The 14,612-nt window shown below is 38.0% G+C and overlaps 3 protein-coding genes across 8 annotated transcripts in view; 1 reads left to right on the plus strand and 2 right to left on the minus strand.

Moving 5' to 3' along the window:
* Positions 1-459: 459 nt before the first annotated feature.
* On the minus strand, positions 460-5,133 carry nmnat1 (nicotinamide nucleotide adenylyltransferase 1). Its single transcript, XM_005808213.3, has 5 exons — positions 5,046-5,133; positions 4,609-4,748; positions 3,673-3,856; positions 2,265-2,389; positions 460-1,283 (listed from the first exon to the last, which is right to left on the minus strand). The coding sequence occupies exons 2-5, from the start codon at positions 4,721-4,723 to the stop codon at positions 880-882; spliced, it is 828 nt and encodes a 275-aa protein (XP_005808270.1). The 5' UTR covers positions 4,724-4,748; positions 5,046-5,133; the 3' UTR covers positions 460-879.
* Positions 5,134-5,189: 56 nt separating this feature from the next.
* On the plus strand, positions 5,190-9,724 carry lzic (leucine zipper and CTNNBIP1 domain containing). 3 transcript variants are annotated; one of them, XM_005808215.3, is made up of 7 exons: positions 5,195-5,394; positions 5,619-5,744; positions 5,832-5,967; positions 7,349-7,447; positions 7,989-8,084; positions 8,255-8,336; positions 8,432-9,724. In XM_005808215.3, exons 2-7 carry the CDS (start codon positions 5,644-5,646, stop codon positions 8,485-8,487), a joined length of 570 nt encoding a protein of 189 aa, XP_005808272.1. In that variant the 5' UTR covers positions 5,195-5,394; positions 5,619-5,643; the 3' UTR covers positions 8,488-9,724. The 3 variants fall into 3 exon arrangements, with proteins under 3 accessions (XP_023192133.1, XP_005808272.1, XP_023192125.1); XM_023336357.1 differs by having other exon boundaries at positions 5,643-5,744; XM_023336365.1 differs by lacking the exons at positions 8,255-8,336; positions 8,432-9,724 and having other exon boundaries at positions 5,190-5,394; positions 7,650-8,084.
* Positions 9,725-10,500: 776 nt separating this feature from the next.
* clstn1 (calsyntenin 1) overlaps positions 10,501-14,612 on the minus strand; it is a 36,367-nt gene continuing 32,255 nt past the window's right edge. For all 4 annotated transcript variants that reach the window (XM_023336325.1, XM_005808217.2, XM_023336323.1 and 1 more), the window contains one exon: positions 10,501-14,329. In XM_023336325.1, coding sequence (XP_023192093.1) covers positions 14,135-14,329 — 195 coding nt within the window. In that variant the 3' untranslated portion in view covers positions 10,501-14,134. The remainder of the gene's footprint in view (positions 14,330-14,612) is intronic.

Here is a 14,612-nt window from a genome sequence, read left to right on the forward strand (position 1 = left end):
TTTGCGATTCTTGAGTGAATTAATCATGTAGACTCTTTATGTTGTTGGGTTGGAGGCCTGTTGGCTCAGTGCTCCCAAAACTAAACAGACAATTAGCCTTTAGCTCTGATCCTCTTCTGCAACGAACCTCCTGAAAACTAAAAACTGATGCCCCCTTTAAAAATGAAAATATTGTTTATTGAGTTTAAAATGTACATTTTCAGGTTCCATTATTGTTTAGTGCATTTTTTGTGTTTACCTGAGATTTTTATCCACCTTTCTTCATTTATGTAATTTTCCTGCAAACGGCTTTTAATGAGCGTGTGCATGAATGGTGGTATGCAAACAAAGTACCTTTGCCTTATGCAAAAGTAGAGGAGAAAAAAATAGGGAGCACCCAAAAACTAGGACCCTGAATAATTATCAGTTTTCAATCTCTGCCGCATTAGAACAACAAGAATAAAAAGGGAACTCCCAAGGTGAAAATGAAAGAAACCTGTTTATTATTAATGTGGCACAAATTGCTTAGTCCAACAAAAAGTGTTTCCAGAAAGACTTTGGCTTGTTAAAAGGGGATGGGGGAGTGCAGATGGAAAGTTCCAGTTCTGAGTGAAAATATATGATGAGGTGACAGAGTTAAAGCAGCGTCAGAATCATTCAAGTATATTTTTATTCAATAAAAATTATCGGATCAATTTTTGTACAAAATATCAAAAGTATGAAACTGTTTATTTGTAGTTGAACCTTAGCTCAGCTGCTTTATTTGACAATGCAAAAATGAAACTATAATTATTCAATTACTACAATCTGTGGAGCAGGCACTATTGAGAGCATCAATAAAATGTGCGACTTGTTTTAGCTTCACAACCGGTTTCTGTCTTTCATAAGCATGTCAGTAAACTATCCGCTTGTAGAGGCATCAGAGTATTTCTGAAAAGGTGCCAGAACCACATCAGCGTTTTTCTGCTCGCTCTCGGCGCTGTAGAGGCCGTGTTCCTGAATGTAGTGGATGACGCTCTCGGGCAGCAGGTATCTGACGCTTCGGCCTCGACGCAGCGCCCGGCGCACGTGAGTCGCTGAGATATCGTTCATCACCCATTCGTGGACGATGTGGATGTTCTTGCGATACTTCCACAGCTCGTCCGACTGGTTGATGAACTTGTGTGGGTCGCCGCCGCTGCGGGTGATGCAAACCAGCCCGTACCGACCCACGATCTCAGCGACGTCCTCCTGCTTCCACAGATTGGGGATTCCAAAGGATTCGAGGACGTCTGCTCCACACAGCAGCATCAGCTGAGGGCCATCTGAGCACAGGGACAAGAAGTTCAGCTCTGAAGGAGCTCAGATGGGGTGTAGCAACACCTGTTCAAAGATCTTTGAGAAGACAACTTCGACATAAAACTAAGATTCTGTAGAATCAAAGACTGAATTTTGCACAGTTCCCAGCCTGTTTCTAGACCATTTTAAAAATAGTTCAGTAAGAACGAAATGCAGATCGATCATTAGATAGATGGATGATTGTTAAACAAATAAATGGATGGATAGACAAAACATGTAGATATTAAGACAGGAAATAATGTTGGAAAAACAAAAGTTTTTGTATACGTTTTGGTTTGCATACTTCTCCACAGCTGGAGAAAAACTTTTTATAATACCTTCTTTATGCAAGAGTTGAACACTTTCTGTTTCAGACTATGAAATGGGATTTATCACACAGTTTCTAAAGTCAGTTTTGTTGCTGACTTTAGAAACTTACCTGTTTCTTTGGAGGTGTTGCTTTGTAATAACATCAATGTGTGTGCCTATTGATGTTAAAATGAATAAAAACAAAGTAAATAAATACAAATGTAAAGGAAAGATGTTTAATTTTGATTTAGTTTTGCTGACATAGGACAAAACCTTTTATAAAACCTGTTTACAAACTTTAATGCTTTTTAAATGCAGGTTAAGTTTAATTAATAATAACGACAAGCTCATGACACCATTGCTCACATGACCAGCTATTGTTTTGCTCTTGTGTGACGCAGTTTTGCTTTAATTTCAAGTGCATCTGTAAATACCACCTTTTTGCCCAGAGGCAATTTTCACGCTGCTTCACTCTAACAATTCACTTTGTTGGTTGTGACTGGCTGTCGTCCAGACCATGAGACAGAGTGCCCACACCCTAAAAAAAACTACATTCCTTCACTTCAGCAGAACGCAGTAAGCTGTAGATAAGCAAGAACGCCAAAAACACAACATCTATTTACTTACATAACCTTACATACTGTATATTCATAGCTTACCTCTTTTCCTGTGATGAACTGAACTCGCTATATAATTCTCCTCTATACGTCTCTTCTTCGTATACTTGACGGTGTCCACGTTGTCCCTGTTATGTTCTCTAGCGAGCAGCTCTTCATAGTGATGCCTGTACGAATAAAGATAAAACAGCTACATAGTCAAAAGCAGCTGTTCAAATCCCTCAATCCATATGTGTTTTAAGACAAAAATCTACATCTGTTATTATTCTATTGAAACATCTTGCAGGTTACAGGCTGGTCTTTTTGATCTATGAGCCAAAAAATATTCTCTGAGCAAAAATATTACCCAGTCGCAATTTCACGAATCCTAAATATCTTGTTCAGCATTGCAACTAAAACTGAAGGAAATGTTTAATGACTGAATGAAAGAAGCCCTTAGGCCCAGCAATTAGCTTCTATCCTATTTTATATTTACCAAAGGAGAGAGTCAGAATCTCTGAGAAGTAAACAAAGGATCAGTTAACTATTAATGTTAATAGTTTTAGAGTGTGCTGCAGCTGCCATCAAACTATGTAGACCCAATAAAGTACTGTAAATTTGATACCCGGGTGATTGTGTCTCACTGCTCCAAATGGTAATGAGAACAAAATCCAGCTTCGAAATGTGTTAATAAAAATATCCAAAAATACAGGAAAATAATTAGGGGAGAGTATTGTACAAATCTAGAAAATATATTAAAATCTTCCGTCTTATCTGTTAAGTTCATGTTTGAAAATAATGAGTTCTCTTTTGCTCAAGAAGTTTTACTGTAGCAGCTCTGCTCACATAGCTGCACTTCCAGGCTCCTGCCCTGGATGTCTCCATATCACACAGACCTAATATTGCCCTCTAGTGGACAAAGCACGCTATAATCACATCACCCTTTCTTTAATGTACAAATGAAATGAAGGTAACATGCGACACTGTTTACATGCAGCCTAACTTCCAACTAATTCTGAGCCTACTTAAAGGTATCAACATTACTCCACATACATTTTGTCACAACAGTCCAATTAATATTTTTTATTTTGCACTTATAAATTCAATCTGTCACATTTTCCACTTCCTCATAACCTTTATTTTTAAATTAGCTTTTTTTTTTTCAAGCAAGAAAGCTGACTTTAGAAACATTTCATAGAGTCTGAAACAGGAAGTGTTCAACTCTTGCATAAAGAAATAATTAAAAGGTCTAAAGTCTGAATGACTCAGATACAATAAAAATGATATCAAAACTTTGGAAGACTTTTACCAAAGTTTCAAATTAAGCCATACTCACCTGCGTCACTACATCTAATGTGAATATGCTTAAAGGCCAGCTGTCAGCACAGATAGATGTAAAATAGCTAAAACAGAGTCAGAGGATGAAAAAAAAAATCCAAGAGAAAAAATGTTTTGTGAACTTTAAACTTACCGCATAACTTTAGCCGTCTCCACCCAGTCTGACTGCTGGCTCTCCCACGAGTCCACTGTGATCCACTCTGAGCTTTCTGTGGCCAGTCTGGCCATCTCCACCCGGTGGCTGGCCTCAATCAAACCCTTCTTCTTATAGGCATCGCCCACCGGGGAGATGATTCCTTTTATGACACTGTACTGACCTTAAACACAAAGGAGATATGGTTTTGGTGTTTAAATCACAGTAGGAGTGTGATTTGAGATGATTAAAGAATAGAAACAATAATGAGTTATGAAGAAATATTGCAAAATTGGAGGGTAGCCTCAAATAGACCAGGTGTCTTTTCCTCCACTTTGCACCAAGTTTAAAAGTGCATTATTTACTACTGTGCAAAATGAAGTAACACAAACGATAATTTATGCAATTTCCAACTCTTCAAAAACACTTTTTAAAGTTTAAAATTAACACTTTAGTACTGCTTAAGGATTTCAGTGCTTAAAGGAGGCCTTCAGCTCTAGACAGCATTAAATGCATTTGTAGATATTTTAACCACAACCTTGTCTTCTGCTGTATAGTAAGTCATGTAAAACGAAAGTAGCCTTCCCTTTAAATTCTACAATTGTGGGCATTTTGTATGAATTTAACATTACTAGGGTGTACTTTCTTTTTAAAATATGCCCGACTGCTTGGAAAGGATCTATGAAGAAATAAGGAAAATCATAATGTTCCATAGTTGTTATTTTTTATTATTTGTTGATCTTAGCAACAATACTCCACTTCCCACTTAGTTAAAGATGATGCTGCAGGATTGTTCTGTCAGGCAGAAGACGGTAGAAGCACATCACAAATTTCTCCCTTTCTTCACGGGCCCCAAGTTCATTTTAAGATCCATTTTTGACACTAAAAAAAACTCTTAACACTAAAACAAAGGATGTAATCTTAAATGGCTTCAACCTGTGTCTTCCAGGTGATCTCTGGCCAGCTCAAACATCCTCAGGTGCATGTTAGTGATGGGGTTGAAGGAGCCGCAGGCCAGCAGAACCACTTTGGATGTACTGGGATTCTCCATTACTCATACTGGTGCAGGATTTGCCCTGCAACAAACACAGCAGCTGACACTACTCAGGTGTGATTTAACGTAGCCCCTTTAAACCCAGGCGCAAAAAAAAAAAAACCAAGAGAAAATACTGGAGGTTTGTTATGCTGAGAGGCTAAAATAGCAGAGCTATAACTAGAGCTAACATGTGTTAGTCTCGTTAAAGTTGAATTTCCCATCGTAATTTAGATTGTTAGCTCTATAAGTTAGTAACATGGAGGTAACCCAAATTATTTTTAAGAAGACAAACGAAAAATAACAGTCAGTGTTCAAAAGAAATAGTACGTTTTCGTACCTATTATAAAATAATGCAGTTTCTGTTTCGCTCTCCTATTGGCGGATGTCAGCTGTTTCCTGTACGTAGCTGACGTCGAGGGCTACGTAAAGATAGACAAATCTGATTGGACAGAATTTACGAGAGCCGCACCCACGTTCTGAAGTTACGTTCATGGTCACAAATCCTCAAGACTTATGCGACTCGAGACAAACAGTAAACAGTCTTTTTACTAAAGTAGTCTTTTTTTTATATGGGTTTTTATGCGGTGGTTCTGTTCGCTATTTTATGGTTCTTCCCATTAGCCTGAAGCAAACGTCCTTCGTTCCTACCACCTGTTTATAACTGGTTATTACAAAGACAACTCACGGTGAGATGCTTTGCTTTAGCATGCTAGCTTGCTGTTAGTATCAATGTTTATCTGAGCCTTCGGATTTATTGTGTAAAATAATCAGGAATAGTGACCAAAGATAGCAGCCACCGTGAATACAAGCTTCACCAGGCATCCAGTTCAGTCTGTTTGGGACTTACTGACTAATGTCAGCCAGTCTGATCTGTTGCTTGTTAATTTGCTTCCTTAAATCTGTTACCCAGAGTTTGGAAACATAATTTTAACAGAATGGCATCACGGGGTAAGTCCGAAACCAGCAAACTGAAGCAGAACATGGAGGAACAGCTTGACAGACTGATGCAGCAGCTTCAGGACCTGGAGGAATGCAGGTGCACTATAAACCAATCAATAAACTCATTAACCTTTAATCTTCTATAAGGTCCTTATCATTTCTTTGTTTTGTTTTGTTTTTCTAGAGAGGACCTGGACGAGGAGGAATATGAGGAGACAAAGAAAGAGACACTGGAACAGCTGGAGGAATTCAATGACTCACTGAAGAAGATAATGACAGGAGACATGACACTGGTGGATGAACTTAGTGGGATGCAGCTGGTAGGGACATTTATTAATAAGAACTTATTAATTTGTAGAAGTAATACTCCCACTCCGTGATGAAATTTTTTTTTATCTCATGTCATGGGCATTTGACACATAAAATCAAACAATATTTAAACACTCTAAAAGTAGAATCTGTCTGAGAAGTCCTTACTGTCGTTTAATTCATTTCTTAAGAACACACATTGTGTTGTAAAGGTTAACATGAAGGCGTTTCTCCTAAAGTTTCAAACAGGGAATCCACAGGGAATCTTTTTTTTTTTTTACTGTTATTAAAGAGCTTCTATATGTTTGTCTAGAATGTGGCCTTCACATGTATGCTGTAAAATCTGTGATGCTGTTGCATAAAATCTCAATTTACTCTTGGAAAAAGTTTAAACTTGGCGGTATGACAGTGCTTTCTAAAGCGCTAAAAATAAATGTTCATTTTAATTTCATGAAAACAATAACCTAACCCATGCAGTTCTGAATTGAAGAAGCCCTTTGAATAAGAGATGAAACATCTTTAAGAAACAGGAGAAAAAGTCCAGTTGCCTTTACTCAAGCACTTATATGTCCTGGATGATAATCAACACTCGTATACAATAGAAAATACTTTTTATTGTTTTTATTACCTGGTAATTCGAATGCTGTTGTGGAGGTCAATGGCTAGTTTGTAACATTCGCAGATCAAACATGAAGGAATAATCAAATGAATGAGTTAGAATGAGATTAACAATTGTAATATAGTTTTTAACCGATATATATTCTTTGTCTTATAATTTATTTATTTTAATTTTATTTTTCTCTTTGTATAATTGTGTAATTTACTAGTACAAACGTAAAAATATATATTCATTTATTTACTTAGTATCAGTATTATTTTTTCTTTATTTCTTTTTCTGCCTCCTTTGGAATGTGTATGGATGGATGTGTGTGTATGTCGTGTTGCTAGAAGCTGTTGCAGGGACTGGATCTCTGCTGGATGTTTGTCTTGTGCTTAGACCTGGACGGGGTGGGTTGGGTTCTGGGAGAAATCAGCTTGAACTTCCTCTTCTCTCTATCTATAACTACCGTGTTTTCATTGTACTAATGTTTGATGTATGTCAAGCTGTAAAATTCAATAAAGAAAGTTGGGGAAAAAAACCAAAAAACAATTGTAATATAAAATCATAGTATTAGAAGTCAATATTTCGACTTAGCTATTCCCTAATTATGAGAAGCTGCAGTATCTGACAATAATGACTCGGATGTTGCATAATTTGCTTTTAGCTACCTAGTTGTTGGCACATAAAATTATAAGATCCTGTGGTTAAATTCTGAGATTGTCTCATAAAAATGAAAATGCATTTCTAAATTTGTCCCACTATCTCATTGTTTTAGTCTTTATCTCCATCAGGCAATCCAAGCTGCCATCAGCCAAGCATTCAAAACCCCCGAGGTGATCCGACTTTTTGCAAAGAAGCAGCCAGGACAGCTGAGGACTCGACTCGCCGAGGTTTGAGTTACACTTTCAAACATGCACCGATCAGTCACAGCCTGAGAAATGGTCAGAATATTCAAGGGTTGACTGCAGCATTTTCAGAATTGGTTTTGTTCCGTTTTGTCAAATTGTTAAACCTCCTAGACATTTCTTTTGCTGCTCAGTTCTCTCCTGGTTTTACCAATAAATGCACCTCTCATCGCTTTGTGTCCTCCAGTGCCGAAGAGCCGATAGACTCCATTGCTCCACCGAACAGCAGACAACCAAAGCCCAGATCAGATCCGTGATTACATGGCCAAGCCTGTGTCGTTATATTGATGTTGGCGTCAAAAAGGCTGTAAAAGACCTAAATTTGGTTTTGAATGTATTCCCTCAAAACCTGCTTGCTCTTTCTTATCGTCGTGAACCCATTCCTCTGTCAGTCTTCATGGAGCTTTGTTAGAATCATTCGTGCCATTAAATCTTTTGACTGATTAGCGTTTGGCTCACGTCACTCACTGCATCGTGTTTTTCTTTTCCATGGCTCTGCCCGAAATTTGTGCGACATTCTGGGCAGATGGACCGAGACATGATGGTGGGGAAAATGTCTCGGGACGTGCACACGCAGCAGAAAATGGAAATCCTCACAGCCCTGAGGAAGCTGGGAGAGAAGGTGACGAACCCCGCACTGCGCAGTCTGATTCGGTGGCTTCTGCTAATGTTTCCATGCAAAATTCCCGTTGCAGTTTATTTTAGTCATGTGGCAGTTATGATGTTGACAGACTGATCTTTTTTTTTTTCTAAAGGGTTGTGACATTGTAGATGTATTTTTTTTCCTAACAGCTCACTCCAGAGGATGACACATTCCTGGCTGAAAACGCGACGGCGACTCTGAGTCAGTTTGAAAAAGTCACTGCAAACCTGGGTGAGCAGAAACACTTTATGGAAATCTTTATTAACTCATTGTTCGGTTTGTTCAACTACCAACGCTCATCTTGTATTTCTTTCCTTTTCTTTCAGGGTCGGAAGACAAAATTATGGCCTTAGCCAGTTCTGGGGTAAAAACCCAAGCATAGATTGTTTACAAAATTACAGTTATAACTCTTTGTTGTTCTTATTAAAAAAAAGAAAAAAGAAGTGTGCCAATTAATCAAGTTTTGCAAAAAAAAATGTGTGCACTTTTTAGTGTTTCTATAGATGCAAAAAATTTTAATAGTATTGTTTTATACTTCTTAACTTTTGTAAATTTCAGTTATTTGTCCAAGTCTGTAAAATTGTAATATAGTCGGTACGAATACCTGCAAATGAATGTAGAAGACGACGGTGCTGTGATTTGTAGTGTTGGTTTGCTGTGTGCTGTTTTACAACCTGGAAGTTCATAGACTCTTAAGGTTTTAATTAAACTGAAGTTGTTAGGATAAAAAAATGATGATCCTGAGCCTTTATAAAGGTGCCTCGAGGCTTGAACTTCATCATTCAAGCTAGAATGAAAATCATTACTTGTGGTCTTTTAATGATTATTTGATTTCTTATTATTTTTAACCGTGGTTAAACACAAGAATTGGGATCATCAGTTTGACTTTATTGTGACAAGAAGAACGTTTAGAGGAATCAAGGTGAGGCAAGTGCTAAGCACGGTGTTGGTAGCATCGTGCTGTGGTCTAGATATTTGCCCAAAGTGGAACAATGAATAAGGAGGATGACTACTATTAAATTTACTTGAAATCAGCAGGGAGACGGTTGAAACTTGGAAACAGCTTGTTCAAACGAGAGAATGTTCCTAAAAAACAAATCCAAGCTGGATGTGTTTGAATCGCTTTTCAAAGCTTTTTGAAATGTGATGCCAGGAACCGGGCAAGTTAAATAAACTACCAATTCTACCAAGAAAATGAATAAAATATAGTTTCACCAAAAGTCTTTTAACAGATGTGAAAAACACATGGATGAGATATTAGTTGCTAATGGGAACTTATCTAAAAGCAGTTGGGGTTGTATACTTATATTTCAGCCATTACCTGTATGCACAGTTTTGACCCTGTTTGTCTTACTGAAAAGCAACAATAACAAACTTACACACCTGTTTCTTGTTTTAAAAAAAATAAATAAATCACAGAGCTCGTGTTGTACGATTGTCCTATGCTGGAAAGATTGGCGTAAATTAATCTCCAAAAGGCCCAAGCTAAAAGATTGGTACGAAAACTTCTGACCTGGACTGCGCATGATGTCTATTGTTTGCTGTAAGAAGCATAAAGTGACTTCTGATTGTACAGAGCTGCTCCTCAACAGGTCCAGTAAAAATGGTCTTTATATTGATCATGTGTGAAGTATTGTGCATTTCAGATTTAAAATTACAAGTATCATAATTTACTTCCAGAAAGTATACCGGTACATCCGCGATGAATATTGATTGTATTTAGAATAACACTTCTTTTTTTTTTAAACCGTATATTAAAATACATTTTAGAAAAAGCTGTTGATCACCTTAATTATAAACAATCTAGTGTTTTTCTGTGGAGATTTTAGTGACTAAACTGAGCAAAACTCACATTTCAGTGCTGCTAGAACAGAATCAGTATGTTACAGGAGGACAAAAAAAATATTAGTTTCACACACAATCATTACGATGGAATCAATATATTAAACATCAGTTTTTAAATGTTAGCTGTAGTTACTTCTTGTATCCAGCGGCTGTGGGAGGATATGTGTCATGCGGTAAAGTTCAATGGGTTTATTTTTATTCCTCCTCCTTAACCTAACTATGACTGTTAGGTTAATTATCTCTAAATTGACCTTATTTATTAGAGTGTGTGTGTGTTGATGTATGTCCTGTTATGGCTTGGCTTCCTGGCTTTTAGACATGCTCTATAAATCTTCAGTAATGTTCATGTTGGCAGCGTTTAAATTTTATTAACCTGTGATCTTAAAAAAAAAATGTTGCACAATTTTTACTCAACACCAGAGGGCACTATTGCTCCAGACGTTCTGCATGCAGGGTGTGTTATTCCACCCCAGAAATGCATTTTAAACAGTGGCACAGTTATTGTAACAACTCAAAGAAAAAAAAAAAAAAAAAAAACAAGGACAGGAAGTGTTTACATCCCATCAGTTCATCCTTTATTTTGTTTAAGAGCGAGCGTCGACTTGGCTACAACCCGCCTACCGGCTGCTAGGAAAGTGAGAGCGGCTCCGACAAACAACAAAGGAAGCATCCAACATTTTTATGCAGACATCACAACCGTTTGTCCATTTGAGCAACATTTTAAAAGAAACAGCAAAAAAATAAAATAAAAAAACATCAATCTGGTCTGGAGAGTGATGGATGTGTGAAACAAGACAATCTCGAGAATCAGTAGTGCGTCACAGACTCCTTTCTCCGTCTCAACCCCACACGGGACATTCACAGACGTGTGGCTCATGCAAAGTTGATTCCTAGTAGGGGCGCTACGGCCTGGCTGCGTTTTATGGCAAGAAGTGACTCGGATTAAGGGGGTTGGAGTCATGGCGGAGGCTTGTGTTTAAAGCATTACTGACTTTTGAACTGGACTTTGAACTGTCTGACACGATGAGTTATGCGAGTTTTGGAGATGGCAGGCCTTACTGCGATTGCGTAAAATTCACGCTGCCCTCAGAATCACTTCTCAACAACTCTGGCGATGGGACACGGTTCAAAAAAAGAAAAAAAAAAAATCACCTTCCACTGTACAGACAGCAAAATTTATTAGTACGCCCACATTATGCTGCCAAAGCGATTTCTTCATGTACTGTACATCATTTAAAGGTGGATTCAGTACAATATCTATAGAAGATACAATATGGATCTACTTTCTCTACACATCAATAAGGACACATGACATCTAATGTAGAATGTTTGTAGTTTCAATAAAACTAGCGGTGGACTACAGTCACTACAAGCTGAAAAAACCCATCTTCTCAGCTTTGTAAGAAATCTAGCATGAAACAATAAAAAAAAATGCCACAAATAAAAGTGGATAAATGCGGTTTTTTTTGTTTTGTTTTTTTATTTTTCTGTTAGACCTGCTAATTTTGCAACGATTGGTGAAAAGGCACTCCCCACCTCAGCTGGCTCAGACCTGGCCCCGTGCTTTACGTGTCGTCGTGGAAGGGAGACTGGTCGTTAAGCAATTAACTGGAGATTAGAAAAAAAAATAAAAAAACAACTCTTTAAAAGAAAGCTCTGTCCCCATAAAAAAAACATCAGATTTGGCCTCTGAAAACAGACTCATGCAAAACAAAACAAAAAAGAAAAAGGAAAAATAACCAAAATCCAGCCACAATGCTTTTTGTAAACGCCACTTCTGCGCCATGCAATGCCCCAAATCTGCTAGTAATTAATGCAGGTTTTAGTACCCTCACGCAAAGGATCGTCACCTTCTGGTTTTGTAAGACAAATATATTTATATATATATGTATGTACACAACAGTGACGGACAACAGTGTCTGAGAGGAGACAGGCTGGTCGCATTTTCCCAATCGATCGTATGAGCTTTTATACTAAACTCCAGCAGGAAAATTAAGTTTACCAAATGTAAACAAATATGTAGGAACAACTCTACCAGTGTGGTTCCATGAACAATAAAGTCTAGTGGTCTATTGTGAAAAAAAAGAAGAAGTCATTTTTAAAGTGTTTTCCTGCTGAAATAGAGCAAAATCCGTGATGTGGGTCGGAGCAGGAGAATAGGTTCAAAATGCACCGAATAAACCTGTGACCATTTTAGGATTAAACAGCCGTACTGTGGAGCAAAGATTCATTTTTCTCTCTGAAAAACAATCCAACCACCACCACTGAACCTCGGTGGAGGTGCAGAGCAAATCTCTGTTGGTCCAAACTCCTCACTTGCAGGAAGTTCGGGACCCACGTTTCAAAATCTCGCAGCCTTGCTCTCCTGCCGTCTGCAAAAGTACCAAATGTTGTGAAACAAGCGCAGCTGATCTGAAAAATAAAATAAAAAGATTCCTTCTGTACAACAACGAGTTCTACCGGGAACGAAATGAGGTGAACGCCAGGAGTCGAGCATTGCCACCTGTGCACGCGGAGCAAAGCGTGACGCATCGATGGGCCAAAAACACCACAATTTTATAAATAAGTCATTCATTAAATATTTATATGTCTTAATCGTTTCAGTAACATTAGACAAAGGAAGTGATTTAGCTGTTATTATTTAAATATTACAATGTTATGTGAAGCATAATTAACTGTGGAGCTGGTTGATTAATATCTAAATTCACAATGTTAAAAATAAGAAGTATTTCAGAATTTATTGAAATATTTCAAAGTCCTGCAGTGGCAATTGGTTTTAAGGCAATAGAACAAATAAACAAACACAAACGCCTAATGCATCAGTTATGATACAAAATAGCTTTGAGTTGGATGTTTAAAAGCAACTGACAGGAAGTTCAATTTTAAAAAAATATTTAAAAAATCTGACTCTGATTCATTGTGTTAGGCTGAAACTGGTACGGGCCAACCAATCAGATGTTAGGGCATCTTTTACAACAGTGAGTTATTTCATGATGACAGAAAATCTGAAACAATTAAATAAAATTATAAAATTCTTGTCTGATTTTAATATGTTATGAAATTTAAAATCAATAATTTACACATTTAATTCTGTAATCAGTAATTTATTGACATTACTCTTTACATATCAATCCAAATTTTGCTTATTAAGTCAGTATTGCATAAAAAGGTTCGAGAAATGATTTATTTTTCAGATTGAGGCGCTTTTGGTCGTCGATAGTAACGGAGCGAAAACCTGTCAAATCCTCCTGCTCACGAGAAAAGTACAGGAACCGGTTTCACTTCTCGCGAAAAACGATCGAAAGAAAACGTCAAAAAACGGACACCACCTTGTCACGAAAACCTCCGCGTTAACAGTCCTGGGTTTCTCATGACGAGGCAGACTTTTGGGAAAAGCATGGTGGAACAGCTTCAGCAGAAATTCAGCGACATGCTACAGCCTGCGGTGACACAAATATTCTACATTACATACGGCGTGTTTTTCTTTTTTTTTTTTTTTTTTTTAAGATATCGAGCCCTGCTGAGCGGGCTTTCACTAAACACATTGACTAATTACATTGTTTTTATATTTACAAAAAACCTTTAAAAAGCAATTCATTTCTCTACACGTAAGACTTCCCAAGTTTTCCTCATGCACTAAAACAAGAAAAATAAAAAAAAAAGAGAGCGAGAAAGAGAGATTGCAGGCTACTTCGATAAAACTGCTCCACTGTGGACTACAATCAAGAAAACCAAAGTCATGGCAAGCGACCCTAAAAGCGTTAAGCCACAGGACATAGATCGGGAAATCTAAAAGAATCTCCGCGCGAAAGCCTGACTGAGAACAGAAAGTGCAGGGCTGGCTTCCTCACACACTCCAGAAGAAATGTAGGCCAAGTTTTCCAGGGAATTAAAAAGTATAATAAATAAAAAACATAAAGTAAAAATCAGCAATCCGGTGATGACTACACTACACTGAGTACCACCACGAAGATAACAACAGGAAAGCCTTGACCCTATACGCTGAAGGACTCTTCTATACTTTATTCTTTTGTTGTCGTTTTTATTTTTAAAAATTTTTTTTTTTATATATATATATCATGGCTCCTAGACATGAAACTGCATGGAGGGGTGCGTAAAGCGGTGACTGTGGCTTGGTTATGTGTGTGTGTGTGTCAGAGCATGTGTGGGGGGCTTGGTGTGTCTCAGTAGGTGAGGGTGGAGTCGTCCCACTCCAGCTGCTGCTGTCTGCTGGTCCCCTGCTGGTCTTCTGGCTCACCGCCCTCCTCGTCCTCGCTGCTCTCTGACTCAGCGCTTGTGATGTCGTCTTCCTCCTCCCCGTCCTCGCTCTCTTCCTCCTCTTCCTCCTCCTCCTCGCTGCTGTGTTGGTCCTCGTACGTCTGCATCACAGGGTGCAGGAAAAAAGGGGAGGGGAAGTTTGGTTACTAATGCAAAAAACAACAACAACAAAAAAACGGGCAAGATACGTCCCAAACGTGTTTGTTTGCACATAAAGGTGCTCGTCTGTGGTCTACGTAGCACTGGTAGTTGTTTTCCATTTTTCTACTAATGATCTCCTCTCATCCCTCAGCTACCATCATCATAAATGCAGGGTTGGCCTGAAAGCTAATTCGAGATCTTAGAGAAGAAGAGATGGCAAATGAGTGCAAAAACGAATATAGC

Source organism: Xiphophorus maculatus, chromosome 1, assembly GCF_002775205.1.
Source record: "Xiphophorus maculatus strain JP 163 A chromosome 1, X_maculatus-5.0-male, whole genome shotgun sequence".
Classification (NCBI taxonomy): domain Eukaryota; kingdom Metazoa; phylum Chordata; class Actinopteri; order Cyprinodontiformes; family Poeciliidae; genus Xiphophorus; species Xiphophorus maculatus.

What these genes read in the sequence shown, in the direction of transcription:
- nmnat1 (XM_005808213.3), bottom strand. Translation starts at nt 4,723, where the DNA reads ATGGAGAATCCCAGTACATCCAAAGTGGTTCTGCTGGCCTGCGGCTCC. An exon ending in GAGACGGCTAAAGTTATGCG is followed by an intron (nt 2,390 to 3,672) that starts GTAAGTTTAAAG and finishes TTATTCGTACAG; the next exon opens with GCATCACTATGAAGAGCTGC. An exon ending in AGTTCATCACAGGAAAAGAG is followed by an intron (nt 1,284 to 2,264) that starts GTAAGCTATGAA and finishes CCCTGTGCTCAG; the next exon opens with ATGGCCCTCAGCTGATGCTG.
- lzic (XM_005808215.3), top strand. Translation starts at nt 5,644, where the DNA reads ATGGCATCACGGGGTAAGTCCGAAACCAGCAAACTGAAGCAGAACATG. An exon ending in CAGGACCTGGAGGAATGCAG is followed by an intron (nt 5,745 to 5,831) that starts GTGCACTATAAA and finishes TTGTTTTTCTAG; the next exon opens with AGAGGACCTGGACGAGGAGG. An exon ending in AACTTAGTGGGATGCAGCTG is followed by an intron (nt 5,968 to 7,348) that starts GTAGGGACATTT and finishes TATCTCCATCAG; the next exon opens with GCAATCCAAGCTGCCATCAG.